The 15786-nt window shown below is 38.1% G+C and overlaps 1 protein-coding gene across 6 annotated transcripts in view; it reads left to right on the forward strand.

Moving 5' to 3' along the window:
• SPATS2L (spermatogenesis associated serine rich 2 like) overlaps positions 1–15786 on the forward strand; it is a 157982-nt gene that overhangs the window by 97317 nt on the left and 44879 nt on the right. For all 6 annotated transcript variants that reach the window (XM_076005780.1, XM_012739084.2, XM_020288284.2 and 3 more), the window contains exons 4-6: positions 2252–2360; positions 5575–5624; positions 8049–8295. In XM_076005780.1, the coding sequence (XP_075861895.1) occupies positions 2252–2360; positions 5575–5624; positions 8049–8295 (406 nt within the window). The remainder of the gene's footprint in view (positions 1–2251; positions 2361–5574; positions 5625–8048; positions 8296–15786) is intronic.

Below are 15786 nucleotides of genomic sequence, written 5' to 3' on the forward strand. Positions count from 1 at the left end.
GGATTGGAAGCAGGAGAGCAATTATTTTATGTTTATTCCATAATTCTGGGTCTTCACTATTCACACAGCTATGTGGGTAGATTGAAAACTTTGGTCTAATGTAACTATGATGTATTAATATAATTAATAACTAAGCATTGTATTGTTTAGAAGGGCATGCCTGATGTGGTAATAATGACAATGATTATTAAGAAATTTTGTATAATATGAGCTGAACCACAATGGCTTGAAATGCTAGATTTTGTTTAAAAGAACAATATTAGAAGGGTAACATGTAATTTTTATACTAACTCCAATGCGGCAAATATTATCTATTGTCGGGCATACTCTGTTAGTGACCTTCCTGGGCTGGATGTGGGGTTTTGCTTTTGTTTTTGTTCTCCCCATCTTGGCTAGCTGAGGGATGCTCAGGAACCCACACCGTTTGCACAGCCTCACAGCCCTTGCAGGATCCGGTCCCCACCCATGTCTGGCCCCATTGTGTACCCTAGAAGCCTTGCCCTCTGCCCCTCCAAACTCGCCTCCAGCTATTCTTCATCTGTGCCTCACTCCTCATGCATGCTGTTCCCTCTGCCCAAAATGCCCTTCCCCTTCCCCTCCCACCATCTCTTCTCACTCGTCCTCCAGGTCTCAGCACATCACATAAAGTCAAGTTTCTGTCTCATACAATTTTATAGCACTTAACACAAAGTATATTTATTTTGTGTGATCCTTCGATCAGTGTGTGTATCCCCCTCTAGTCTCTGAGTTCCAGAAAGTGTGGTGTCTCGTCAAACAATAGGCATTCAAAATATATTCACTGAACTGGATTTTTAAAGAGAGTACAGAGAGAAAATGAGAAAGAAGTTAGATTTGAAGAAGTTAATTTTTTAATGGAGGCTAAAAGAATTAAGAACCAGAGAATGTGAGAATAGAAAATAACCAAAGGAATCTTGAATCGCTTATACACAAATACATACATTTTATTAGAGTCTTCTGTAAAACCCAAATATTTAGCATTTATAAATGTCAAGATTCAAAACCAGCTTTCTAATCTATAGGGTCAGCACCTCTGCAAATCATATACCCATAGCTCATGCTGCTTTCTCATTACAACCTAAAGACTCTTATATACAGATCTATACGGAGTAGGCTGCCTATTTTCTAATATAATCGGGAAATAGGCTGTACTGCTCAAATAAATGTTCAGGTCAATAACATCACATTACACATACTGTACCATATAATCCGTATTCCATGAATCCAATTACACTAAACTGCATTTGACTAAAACTCACTGGTCATTATTTAACCACTGATGAAAACATGTAAAGAATATACAGTGCTTTAATGATCACTTACCTTTGTACCATGCAGTACTCTAATATTTTTCAGTAGCAGCTTCAGTAATCCCTTTGATAGAAAACTGGGTTGCTCCACGTTTCGCTAAAATAGATACAGCATTCTCTAGTAATTGCAAATTCTGTGAGATAAAATTCAATTAGTTCTAATAGGCAGGAAGAAAGAATACATGCTAAATTTGCCTAAGAAGTGGATATAGGTCATTAAACATTGAATATAAGCTTTAGCCTATTGAAATCCATAGTTCATACATATATTTACTTTTACTATTTTATTTAGTTATTTTTTAATTTCTGCTACTAAACATCCTACAGTGCATGCTTTTAAAATTCGAAATGTTTGATTTTCAGAAGTGTGTTTGAGAACATTTTCTGTGTGATGGCTAAGACATTATATTTCAAAAATACAATGCCCCATATTTTTGTATCTGTATAAACATTAAATGGAGTTTCATGGCACACTTCTGTGAACCTGGATATGGCTGTTTCTACTGGGCAGATAGAGAAGCTGAGGCATGAGACTATTTCTGTATGGCTTCTAAAGATACCCCCTGAGCCAGTAGAAAGGACGCCTGAGACAGAAAAAGATTCTGTGTCCTTGCTGAAAACACATCTTGTATGCATCTGTAGTCTTGGGGGAGGGTAGATTGCAAAACCAGAGTTGGCTTTTCACACTTGTTCCTACAGTCCTACAAGGAGATCTTTGTAAAAATGTGTACACAAATAAAGTGGGTATCAAGGTAATTACCAGGATGAATTTCACTGGTCTACAATGCCTTGAGTATGCTTGATGGCAAGAAGATGGATTAGTTGGCTTTTTAAGGCCTTTCTAAGAGTTATAATTCTATCCAGTGGGTGATTTATAGATGAAAAATATTTAGAAGTGTTTTTCTTTTTCTTTTCCTTTACAGATCTATGCAGTCAGATCAGTTGTTCCCAACAAAAGCAATAATGAAATAGTTCTGGTGCTTCAACAGTTTGATTTTAATGTGGATAAAGCCGTGCAGGCCTTCGTGGATGGTGGGTATCCATGTACCCTGGAGCTGAAGACGTTGCAACTAAATATTCCATATATTCCATATTTTTTCCTTAAATGAACTGAATATCAGTTACCAATGCTCTAGTTGTCGTAAAAATGTGCTAGGCTTTAAAAACAGATGGACATACTCAATGAGAGAAGGATCTGGCAGTTCTTTTGCCCTCATTTGAAATAAAAGGGATTGTAGATAGTTTTCAAAGAATGCTGGTTATCGTGCTTATAATTCCCTTTTCTACCAGTCCTTCCAACTTGTTCTTAAACATCCTTTATTTGGTGGTGTCCTTGCAAATGGAGGATAATGTATTTCATTCCTGACCCAGAGTGCCTTCTCACCTCTTCAATCAGCATTATTCTACTTGGCTATACGACTGGAATCCTTGTCCTTGATGTTTGTGTAGTCTAGAGGATAGGTTTATTTTTTAATATTATTAGTTTATGATTTTTAAATTGCCTAATTAATCAGAGTATTAATTTATCTTATCTATCTCAAAAACCTTTTTGCTTTCTTGAAAAAAAATGTGTTGTTTAGACAGTCCATTGCCAGGGATATCTTAGAATCTAAAGTCTCAGAAATATGTTTATCCTATTAATTTACAGCTTATTGCTTCAGACTACCTATCAATTATGGGGAAATTCTCCTCTCCTAATCAAATTAAACAAGTTTCAGTTTTGAACAAAGATCTCTTACCTGTCCTTAGTTATCATATGTCTTCTGTCCTAGTATTAGTTTCTATTTTGTACATTTGGACTAGCTACATATAATCTGACAAATAAGGTCTGGGAAGACCTGCCAGCACATTTCTCAGTTGTATCATATTAATATTTACACTTTATTTGTCAAGGACAGCTTGATTTACCTATCTTCCTAGAAGTAGAATAACCTTGAGTTTCTACAAGTATAATTGCATTTCAGGGCAAGATCTTGGAACCAAGCAACATGCTTACATTCTGGTATCAGCAGTGAAGGTTTAGTCTCCTCATTGAACTAACAAATGATTATCATTCAACATAGACCTGCAAGCAAATCCACAGCACATAACTTTTCTCACTGTTTTCCCCTGCTTCGTATACTAACAGAGAATCTTTAGTCATAGGGAAAAAATAGTAGAGAGTGCAATACTAATCTGACTTTGCAACATTAGGTACAATTTGTCTCAAAAAATTTTTGGAAATATGCACATCCTGGCCCAGTTAAATTCTCTTTTCAGGTTTCACTTGCCAACATCATTTGCATGGAAAAAAGCTTTAGGAACGGAAAAAGGTTATTATCCCCATTCCTTCCTACCCATACTTGGATTGAGCCCCCACGTTCCCCACCATGAAAGTTTTTATTGCAGAATGACCTTGATGAGATGCACAGGCGCGCAGTAACTGACGGACGGACTGTCATCGAATCTGTTTGTATTTAAATAAAGCACCTAGCTTTTCCATGAAATGTTCACCTTGTCAATGTTGAGATCTCATTAATAAAACTCACTGATTACTGAGACCCCTCCTATCATTTTGGTTGGGGACCAATAGGAAAACTTGTTTAAAAACCACTGAGTAAAAAATATTTGTTAGGAGTCATTTATGAGGTGTATGCAAAGCACCATTTCCAAGTAGCTAAAAAAAACTCCAAGTAGTTTCAATATAATTAAAATTTAATAATAACAGTTTTAAAATTCTCTGTAAATATGGGTATTTCTTCTTCAGAATTACTGTCTAAAGCTGCTTGTCCAAATTACAAATAGAATTTATGTCAAAATATGAAAATTAGAGGACTAATTGAATATTGCAGTTATGAAAGCAGTAAGCAACTCACCTCCTTCTTCTGATTAAAAAGAACAGTATTTAACAATTTTTAAAATTTAATTTTATTTAGAAAACTGAAGCTTAGCTATAAGAACTACCCTAATTATTGTTAACCACTAGAGTGATTTACCAAGAAACCTAATGAAAGTGACTCTCTAAAGTTCTTCAAAAGGAAAATACTATGAAACATTAATTCTCTGAGCAAATCAGAGAAAGGCCAGCCCAGTTAATAAAAAGTCTGAAGTATAGCTTACTTTTAGGTACAGTCTTATTATTTCAAGTATATGTAACTCAAACAAGTCTAAGAGGGGCATTGGGTCGGAAACTTTAAATAGGTAGGAATAATTAGCCTGTCTAAACATTAGTCTAAGCCATATGGCCTTCTGCTTCTCTAAGAGTGACAGTAGACCCAATAATTGGGACCCTACTAATTTGAAATCTGTTATAAAGACCAGCCTGAAGTTTATCTTTGTTTACCAAACACACTCCTTGTAGAGAGCTATTAGTATAATAAGATTGTATGCGGATGCTTAAAATTGCTCAAAGACTACATTTAAGAGGTACCTTCTTTCAGTAGTACTGTACCTCTTTATTTGGAAACAACTAATGTACTCATTACCAGTGTACTTGTTCTTGAAATTACTTCTATCATATTTGGAATGAATTAATTAACTTTGTTAGACTGTGTGGAAACACTGATTGTAGCTGACCAGTAATAAAACATTTCTTTAAAAATATTTTATAATTTAATCAGGTTAAGTTTTTTCCTCTGGGTCAGTGCAGTTCCACATATGTATGTGAATGGGATGAACAGAACCTGGGACCCAACTCTCCATTTAATGAATTTCTTTGATTTCAAGGTGGAAGCCTTGTAAAGACCACATCCCATCCCTATCCACAGTGCCTCGAGAGAAACTCACATCATATAATTTGTCTTCCTCATCCCCCTGCAAGTTGTGAACATAATGACTAGGAGCAGAAAAAGAAAAGGAATGGCCAAAAGAAAGCTATGATTAATAATATTCAGAATCCCATGTTTGGTTCAGAAGATTATAGGCATCTTTATTCATATATCAAACAGAACAATTTTAATTCTACCTATGGCAATGAAGCTATCAGAAAATTCTGAAGATATATTTCATTTTCCCTAAGACAATATAATGATAAAATAGTAAGCTTCATGTAGTGGGGCTTAATACTTTGATAAAACCAAGATCATGCAGTGAATTAAATGAAAATCTGGGAAATAAAAATGAAACTGGCATTTTTATTAAGGTAGGGTGTATCAAAACAAATGAAAAAGCCAAAAAAAAATTGCTACCAGGATGGAAAGACAGAGATGAATTTTGTGTGGTGTTTTATTATGTGAATGTTTGTTGAAGATTCTTTGTCTTTGTCTAGGCAGTGCAATTCAAGTTCTAAAAGAATGGAATATGACCGGAAAAAAGAAGGTAAGATTAATATTGGTTTTAAATTAGTAAAATCGTCAATCAAAATCTTCATAGTTGTTATCATTTAACCAAGCTGCCAATTTTATACTTCTTTCAAATATGTTAATATATATACCCAGAAAGCTTCCAAATTCGTGACTCTCTTAAATTATCAGCCATTGTCACTACTAATGCCCTTATTTTATGTTTGGTGTTTTTAACTACCAGGTGTGCTTAAGAAGTCCCAGAGTTGTTTTTCTTTTTAAGTATTAAGGGGAGCCCAGCCAGAGAATTTAAAGGATTCAAAACATGAACTTGCCTGAACATATCCAGTAGCACAAAGAAAAAAATTATGGAGTGTTTTAAAGATGGTAGAAAAGCTCTAGATCTATTTTCACATGTGTTTCCACCTGAAAGAATTTCTCCAAGGCTGCCCTGAGATATTTTTGGGGTTGAATTCCATGGTAGATCTTTAATAAAAGAAGAAAAGAAAATGCCTTAGAACCATAAGTAAGGGGCCTTCTCGAACACCGGCATACTGCTGCTTCAGAACAGAGGGAAGGAGATCTTACTTTGTCTCACTTGAATTATTTCACTTTCTCGTCTAGTCACAAAGAGTCTGTGACTTCTGGGCACTGCTGAGATGTGCTTGTGCACACACTAGCAAAAATTTACTGCTCTTTTCAAAGTAACCATCCCAGCCATGCCCACCTTGACACAGCAAGGCCCTGTGTTTGGCCCTCCCGGAATACAGTACCCCAGTCTGCCTTTCCTGTGCGGAAGATCACAGGCCTGTGAAACACGTTTGGAACAAACAAAAAAGCAATATTACTTTCATAAAATCCTAATATTACTGGAATTATCCTTTCCCCTTTTTTCTCCTCCTCGTTACACGTGGAATGGGAAGAATTATGAGATTTTTATAACCTCTGTATGCCACCATCTTTGACAACCTCCTCTGCTTGTCTTTAATCATAGTTTCCCAGGCTTCTGTGTGAGTTGAGGTTGATTTGCAAGTGATTTAAAGGCAGTATTTATACTTACACAGAAAAATTTCACATGTGTGGTTTGGGTATTAAATTTCTCTGATGGGGAGAAGAAGAGCAGACAGCAGCTGCAGACCCAGCTCTTTACTGAGTCTCCCTCTTGGAGGTTCAGAAGGAAAATGGTCTCCCCAGCCCAGCAGGTGTGGAGTGTGGAAACCGGAAGCCACTGGGGCGCTGCCTGGGAACAGGTGCCATGGGCCCTTCATTTCACCCCTGAGCACACAGCACTCCCCTGGAGGAGCATTTACTGGGGCACGATTATGGGTTTCAAAGGAAAAGAAAAGGAGAAGGGAGGAGATTAAGAAGCAAAACTGTTTCTTTGTATTTCTTTTCTAAATGTACGGAAGGGCAAAGCCAGGGTGATGTTCACCTAGACTCTCTGATTCGGCAGGTGGGGCAGGATCTTCCCAGTGGGCCCGTGTCTGTTCCCATTGGCTGGGGCCTGTGCCATGCTGGTTGTTAAGTACATCACATATCAACTGGGTACAAAAGCACATCAAGTAAAGCACACAACATAATTAGGAGGCACATCTTAATTTCCTTGACATTATTATTGACCATTAGAGCATTTTAGGGGAGATATAGTAAAACCCTACTTTTAGACCCCTGTGATATTAGGGCCTAAAATATTTCAATTGCATAAAATGCAGTGTTGTGTTATTTCAAAGTAAATAAAATGAAGCTTCGTAATGCTGTTCAGCTAGCAACCAGGAGGTCCAGGGATCTGGCTGCACAATCCAAATCCAGGTGGACTCAGGTCAGTTTGACATTACCTTGGAGCAGTTGTCTGCTCCAGCTAAATATGGCAGGATAATTATGGATCCTGCGGCTACCTGAGACCTCCTGGACCGTGGCAGCAATTCCAGGAATCTCCTGCTGGGATCTGCCTTCTCCATCCTCATTTGCCTGCCTTCCCTCCCAGTTGTCCCCTTTACCCCGTCTCCTCCCCAAACAGTGGGGACCTCAGTGTCCTCCTGCCTCCTCCGGCCCCATCACCACTTTAAGAAATGAGAGCTCTTCCCCAATGGCACAATAACTGAATTCAAGTTTTTTCAAGATGGATATCACAAGACTTTACTGTATCACCATGCATATATGTGGAGCCTCAAGTGGCTCAAATAATGTGTCAGCTATTTAAGCCATTTCTTGTTATTTTTTGCTTTTAATGGAGCCTTTTTGTTTATGGTTTATGAAAGTTTATACATCTTATTGGAAGAAAGAAGATATGTAAATTAATTTGGGTGGTTATTAAAGATGTAGGTGTCTTCACCCATTCTAAGAGCCAGGTACCAAAAAAGATAATGTATCTTACTTTCATCTCTCGGATTCACCTTGTATTTATTTCAAGGGTCCGAGCTTGAATTATTCATATTACTTTCTCATTTGTTTCTCCTTCTAGAACAATAAAAGAAAAAGAAGCAAGTCTAAGCAGCACCAAGGCAACAAAGATGCTAAAGACAAGGCAGAGAGGCCTGAAGCGGGGCCCCTACAGCCGCAAGCGCCACAGATACAGAACGGCCACGTGAATGGCTGCGAGAAGGACAGCTCGTCCACTGACTCTGCCAACGAAAAACCAGCCCCGATCCCTCGGGAGAAAAAGATCTCGATACTCGAGGAGCCCTCAAAGGCACTTCGCGGGGTCACAGGTCAGTGATGCTTGAGTGAAGTTGCTTAGGAAGACACAGAAGAAAGGAATGCACACGGAGCTCCGTGGGGCAGTCATTGACACTGTTGATATTGCTGGAAACGAAAGCTTGTTCTTCTGCAGGGCGCGCTGCAAAGGAGGGGGCAAAGGAGTACGGAACAGGGCCAAAGAATAAACGCTCTGTCTAGCCCTATACTAAGTCAGAGGTTTTTAAAATGGCAGTTCTACTTTAATGAAACATTGTATATAGAGTCCTTTGCTGGAATTCACCTGGGATAAGGAAAGGATGATCACTGACAAAAGGAAATGCCATAAAATGTTTTCCTTTAGAAAGAGTAGACCAAATTATTTTAACTCCTGGTATTTTGTATATTATATGGCAAAACATAATCCTTCGGGGTGTTAGGATCTGGAATGTTAATTATTTATGCTACAGCTATACATCAATTAATCTACAAAAGGCTACTTCTTAATCCACCATTTGACCTAGGGTGCATCATTTCTTCTCTATGGTCTCATTTCCTTTCTGAAAAATAAAGAGACTATACAGAAATCTACTAGATCAATGGTTCTCAATAGTATCTGACCCAATGCCCCATTTTTATAGCAAATCCTAAAATAAAATTTATACCTAATACAACCTACCTAGAAATAAAATTTCAATAAAGTAAAAATATCAGAAATTCAGGAATCGCTATTAATACAGTAGAAAGCCTAATAAAGTGGCCAGATGTTCACATCCACTTATAATGAATCACTCTGCAATTAAAAGAAGACAGACAGTAGTTAACTGGCTATGGTGGACACTGCTTCTTTATATTTGACTTGTGCAGTAAGAGCTCAGTAAGTATATTTGTATGTGTACATGGAATCACTGTGAATGCAGCTGCTATAAATGCAGACCAAGGCGGGGTGGTAGGTGTCAGCTCCAACACCATGGCTGCTAGTGAGGTTGACTGTGAAATTTTCCACATAGTGAAAAGCTCTTAGCCATGGTCTGAACACTCTTAAGAAGGTGTCCTAAGGAAATGCCATCTTCCTTTAATTTACACAGTATCTGAATCTGGGAAATCTAAGTAAATCCTGGAAATCCATAGTAAAACTGTCTAGGCTCACATAATTATAATTTTTTGAAAACAATCATGAGTGTTCAGGAGGACATGAGAAAGTTCAGGACACAGGGAAATTCTCTGTTGTGCAGGACATTCCTGGGATTATAAGTCATCTAGCATCCCCCCACCACATATACAATCATTGTGATAAGTTTTAAAATTGCTCCCTCAGTTTTTCAGAATGCCCCCTAAGAGGTGTTAAATCTCTTGATAAGAACCACCATGCCAATTGGTCCCTAAAGTCTTTCTTTTAGTTCTAAAATCCTGAGTTTATTGAACCAGTGACTTTTAAAACTCCTCTTATATTCAAAGCAGTGTGCTAGGGCTCCAGTAGATTTAGAGAAGGGTGTGATATGGTCTACGCCCTGAAGGAATCACATTCTGATATACTTGAAAAGAAGGCTATGGGCTTCCTGGTGAGTTTAAGGTTTGTGGAAGAGAATGCCACATCTAACAAGTGATCCAGAGAAATTTCCTGGGAGCAATGGGTATTGAAGGCCCAGAAGACTGGAGGTGTTAGAAAGGACTTGGAGTGTTAGAGAGAACTTTTCTCAGCACCCTCATACATTATACACCTGCTGTACACAAGGCAGTGCTATCCTCTGACAAACCAATGAACAAGACACCATCCCTGCCTAGGAAGAGTTCGGTCTAGCAGAAGAGACAGAGATGCAAATCAAAAAATCTGTTTTGGAGACATGTACCAAATCAGGGATACAGTGAGGAGGCATTAAATTACTGACACACTGTATAATACCCTAGTAAGGTCTTAAATTGCTCATAGTCAAAGCACATTAATTATTTTCCTGAAACACATTTCCTAACAACTCCATTAATAGTGTCGTAATTCAGATCATCCTTATTTACTATATGATAGTTTCTTAAAACCAAACAATAACAACAACAAAAATAATTTATTTCATTTTTAATCCAAATTCTCCAGGAACTTTTTAATTCAATTTTTACTGTGCCTACAATTTTGAGAATGTTTTGATTTATAGTCAGAGCAAGAGAAAGAAATTAAATAATCGAGCAGCAGATTCCCAACTTTACTTGTTATTGCTTTCACGTGAATTACTTTCATAATCTAATTACTCAAGTTGCTGTCTTGATATCAATCATAGACTAAAGGCCTAGCATGTATATATTTTCATTTGCTTGTAATTTATACCTTCTTCCTAAAACAATTTCAGTAACTCTATCAAGGATATGACATTAGAGTAAGTGAAATGTAGAAGGGCTTCACTTCACAGCAGATAGCTGCCTTGAAAAGTTAAGGACCCACCAGGAGAGTTCTTCGTACAAGGAGCTTCTGTAAACCCTAACATGAAACCTTTCTGTGCAAAATTCTTTATTGCACCAAGAACCATCCCAACATCTCTTCCATTTTGTAAGTTTAGTGTGAAGGCATTGAAGTATGTCAGTAGTATTATTTGTTTTTGTTTTTTAAAATTCCTGATCAAATCAAAGTGTTATTTGTTAACATCACTAATTTACTTCAAATCTCTACGTATCGTGTAAATTTTTCTGTTAAAGAATAAATAATGGTAATAGAAGGTTATTAGATGTTTTTTGCAAAAGGAAGGGGATCGTCTTTGTGGACCATTAACTTCACTAGCAGCCCACTTGTTATGGTCATAAATTTTAAAATGAGTTTGTAACTGCAGTAGTTACAAACTTGGATATGTTCCAAGACCCCCAGTGGATGCCTGAAACCACATACACTATGTTTTCTCCTATACACACATACCTATGATAAAGTTTAATTTATAAATTAGGCACAGTAAGAGATTAATAATAACTAATAATAAATAGAACAGTTGTAGCAATATGTTATAATAAAAGTTATATGAATGTGTGTGATCTCTTTCTCTCTGAAAATATCTCACTGTACTGTACTCATCCTTCTTCTTCTTCTTCTTGTAATGATATGAGATGATAAAATGCCTACGTGATGAGATACCGTGACAGTCGATCTAATAACCAAGGCAGCCACTCATGGGTGGGTAGTATACAGTATGGATACTCTGGACAAAGGGGTGATTATTGCTGTGCTGGGTGGCGCAGAGTGGGATAGCACAAGAAGTCATCACACTGCTCAGAACAGTGTGAAATTTAAAACTTATGAATTATTTATTTCCGGAATTTTCCATTTAATATTTTTGGACCTTCATGGACCATGAGTAACTGAAACTGCAGATAAGGAAGGACTACTGTGGTTAGATTTCCCTCCCCAAAGATAACAAAGGTTCATTGGGAAGTTGATGCCAAAACTGTCAAATGGCTTTAAGATGCTTGTTGGATCTGTCAGAAATCCTGAGACCTCTAATAGATATTTCACAGATCAGTGTTAGGCCATGGACACTCTTACCCCATTTTGAGTACAATATTGGAACTAGTAAGGATGAGTGTGAGACTTTATAGTTGTCTCTTCACTTTATAGCTGAGAAAAGGGAGGCTTCTGGGTTGAGAAGCTGAGAGGATGACCATCTTTAACTCTGTACTTGGCAAAAGCCTGACTCAAATCCATGTAATTTTATGCATGTAGCAGAGAGTTACTGCAAATACCAGAGGCTCCTTAACTCCTAAAAAACGTATAATTGAAAAATTAGAAAAAAGTAATAATAACAAAGCCATATAATGATATTCTGTACTTGAGTGGGTTCACAGTATGAGCCTAAAAGAAATCTCCAGGCTACTCATAGTAGAGCATTTATCAAGCTCTCCAGTAATGAAACTGGCTCAACAAAGCCTGCCCTGAATGCCCCACTGGGCAGGAGGCTGGGAACATGGGCAATGCATGTTTTATCTTTTTATAACACCTTGACATTCACAATCTCTCTTTTTAAAAGTCTTAAACAGAATCATTTTCTGGTAGGGGAAAAGTTAGCTCTGAGATATATGCAGGTGGTTCAGGGGTGTTAGTGTGACTTCCTACATGAAAAATAACCACCAAAAGCATCATCATTTCAGGCTGCAAATATAGCACTGTCAAGTGGGACAATGCTGTGTGTCAGCATATAGCTTAGAAGTTCAGGAGTATGTTTTAAGCCTGAGAGTAGTTTTTTCTGTATTTCTGAATTTTTAATACCAGCTCAAAGTGGCTCTTTTACATAATCCAATCAAAATCATACCGGGTTCAAATACAAAGTCAGACAAGGAATAGGTCAACATTTATTTTTACCAAAAGAAGTGCCGAGGATGTTGTTTTTGCAAAGCCCCATCTAAATGTGTAAGCACATTAGGACCTTAGGATCCAATTTTCCAAATGTGCCTCCTGCTTTTTGTTTCCTGAGGCTCATAGTAGTAAAATATACAGGTGCTTGTCTCCATGTAGGCCTGAATAGGAACTCAAATTCCTCTATTGTCTTTCTCCTGCTGAACAGCTGAACACGATGCCCGCTGGGTAGGAGAGGAGCAGGACTGTGGGCCACCCACAGCTGCAGGAGACAAACCTTGGGGCAGGGCTTTCCCTTTCTGCAGTTCCTCTTGCAGGCCCCAGCAGCCCTGCTGTGCAGCCCCTCATGCTGTAAAGCACCCTGGGAAGCTCGTCGTCTGTCCCCTGTTGCATGTCTCAAACAGAAGGCTCCATGCTGTGTTTGCCGACCTTCACATGCCAGACTTTGCAGCCTGCCCCTTTACGCAGAGCAGGAACAGCCCTGTCGTGCTGCCTTGCAGTGCAGATTCTGCGCTCCAGCGTGGCACCAGGCTGCTTGCTCATCTTCAAAGTGAAGTGAACCAAATGTGAGAGAAAGAGCCCCAGTATTTTAGGATGCTGGTTGCTTGCCCCTCATTTGTGCTTCCTGTAAAAACAGCAGTAACAACCACCAAAGAACACCCCTCCACTGCTTCACAATATTTTTGTACTGTGAGGTTCCCCTCAGGGTTTCCAAGCAGATTTTTTTTTCATGTTTTTCATGCGTGTGGCCCTAGCCTCGAGATTACATCCCCTGCTTCTCTAAGCCTTATATTGGACCAGAGGATTAGAAAAGATCAGCAAGAAGAAAGCAGATAGCTTAAAACTTTAATCATAAAGCCAAACGTGTATATTCTAGGATTGCAGCAGTGCCAGCTCTCAAATGGGAGCAATATAATATCATAACTAAGAACCAGGGCTATAGCATTAGACCTGTTTGGATTCAAATCTTGGCCTCATCACTTACTAGGTATGTGACCCTGGACACGTTAAGCAGTCTGTGTCTCACTTTCTTCATCTGCAAAATAAAAACTATAACTCTACAAGATTGTGGTGAGCAGTAAATGAGATACGTAAATTAGCACAGCATTTGGTGTAGAGTAAACCCTCATATCATTTATTTATCCACTGAGTAAATATTTTAAAGCATCTAGCCTGTACCAGGAATTCTTCTATGGGAAATGAACAAGACAAAGTTTTTGCTCTCATGGAGTTTACATTCTTTTAGGGTTAGGGAGAAAAGAAGAACCCTAAGCCAGAATACAACTAAGTTACGAAGATGATTATAGATCATAATAATTGTTATAAAGGCCTCATGCAAAAGGGCAACTGGGGACTCTGTGTGTACAGCAACTTCAGATAAGGTCCTCCTGTGATGTGTCTGGAAAGGTGACATTTAAGCTGAGATCCAAATGCTTCAATTTAGGTTCTCTCACACGAGGTTCTAGTGATCTGAACAGTCAATGTTTCATTTAAACTTTTATTAAGTACCTTACCTGAAGCCCTTGTAGAATCATAACCATAGGTTTTTACTATTTTTTTAAATTAGTGATATAATACTTTGTTTATTACATTTAGCTGGTGTTAAGTACTATTAAATGAACGTGCATTTTTAAAGTTTTTATTTTAAAGCAGATAATTACTATCCTCACGCCTCTTGAATTATTATTTTAGCAAGTAAATACTTGGCGTTGACTCCCATTTATAGTTCCGTGTGGCTCAGCCTCAACCTCAGCTTCAACCGTGTCTAAACTGTTCAGGGCATATTAAGAGCAGCCTTAGATTACATTTCCAATGACTTAGAGCCCTGCTTCCTTTCTCTGTGTATGACAAAGCAGAAAGAGGCAGAGACACTGGATATAGTGACACGAGGGCAGAGGAAACATAAAACCCCTCAGGTATTTTTCTGTCACCTGGGCAGAGTGACACCCAGAGCCCTTCTCTTTTTCATTCGAAAACTACCTCTGCTGCAACTATACAGCAAAAACACAAAACCGCTCATCTCTGAACAGCCAATACCTTTATAACTTCCCACCCACACTTCCTTATGGTGATTTCAGTTACAAATGGACTTAATTAAATGGAATGCACTCCATACAAAGATCAAAGACTTTCAAAAATTTTTTTTAATATATTTGAACAAAGATTTAAATGGCTCTATTAAAATGCAATGAAAATTAAACCTGTTTTGCAGGAAATAAGACAGTGAAACAAATCAAGTTAGCAGGCCTACCTTGCATCATTGACAGCTTAATCCATTGACTTTATTACCTTTTAATGTAAATAAACCTATGACGGTATTAATGACATATGTATGAGATCTTATAAATACAATGTAAACAAAACTAAAGGATTTGATTGCAATTGGCAAGTCACCAGTTTCATGTCCTCTGACCTAATCAAACTTCATAGGATTTGAATGAGATAATAAAGTCTATCTGTATTTGATAAAGAAATAATGAAGAGGCAGAACTGATACTATGTCTGCTGCATAAACCTGTCTTAGTCTCTGTTCCAAAGTTATTGGTTCCCCTAAATAATTGCCAATCACCCAGTCATGTAGAGATAGAAGAACGATGAAACTTGCAAATCAAGGTATATGTAATTGTCATGTGAAGAGTTTTCTTGAGGCTTCTGCACTAGACCATTATTCTATAACATCTTGATAGAATTATCTTTACTCACTGCCCCTATTTCTTCACCTCCCTCTGACTCATCACCTATTGGTTACAGTTCACAGCCCCATCTCTCCAAAGAAATTACTCCCTCTTAGTGTGCCAGTGACCTCCGTGTTACTGAATCCAGCAGACATTTGTCAACCCTCACTTTATCTTTTCCTTTCGGCAGTATTCAACGTTGTTGACTACTCTACCCTTAACCACTCTGTCTTTTCCCTTTGGTTTCTACAACATGGCACTCTCATAATCTCCCCCTCTATCTTTATTGCTTCATGTCTGTTTCCTTTGAGAGTCATTCTTCTTTATCTGGCTGTTCAGTTGTGGAAGCTCATCAAGGCTTGATTGGTCCCAAGTCCTTCATCGTCTAAAGCTATCCTCTCTCCTTAGATCATTTCAACCATACCCAAGTTTTAAACATGTGAGAGGGCTCACAAACTCATCTTCCCAGCCCGGGCTTGTACTCTGAACTACAGAGTCTTATCTGACATTTTAATGCACTTCGATAG

This window comes from Microcebus murinus, chromosome 8 (assembly GCF_040939455.1).
Source record: "Microcebus murinus isolate Inina chromosome 8, M.murinus_Inina_mat1.0, whole genome shotgun sequence".
NCBI classification, from domain to species: Eukaryota; Metazoa; Chordata; class Mammalia; order Primates; family Cheirogaleidae; genus Microcebus; species Microcebus murinus.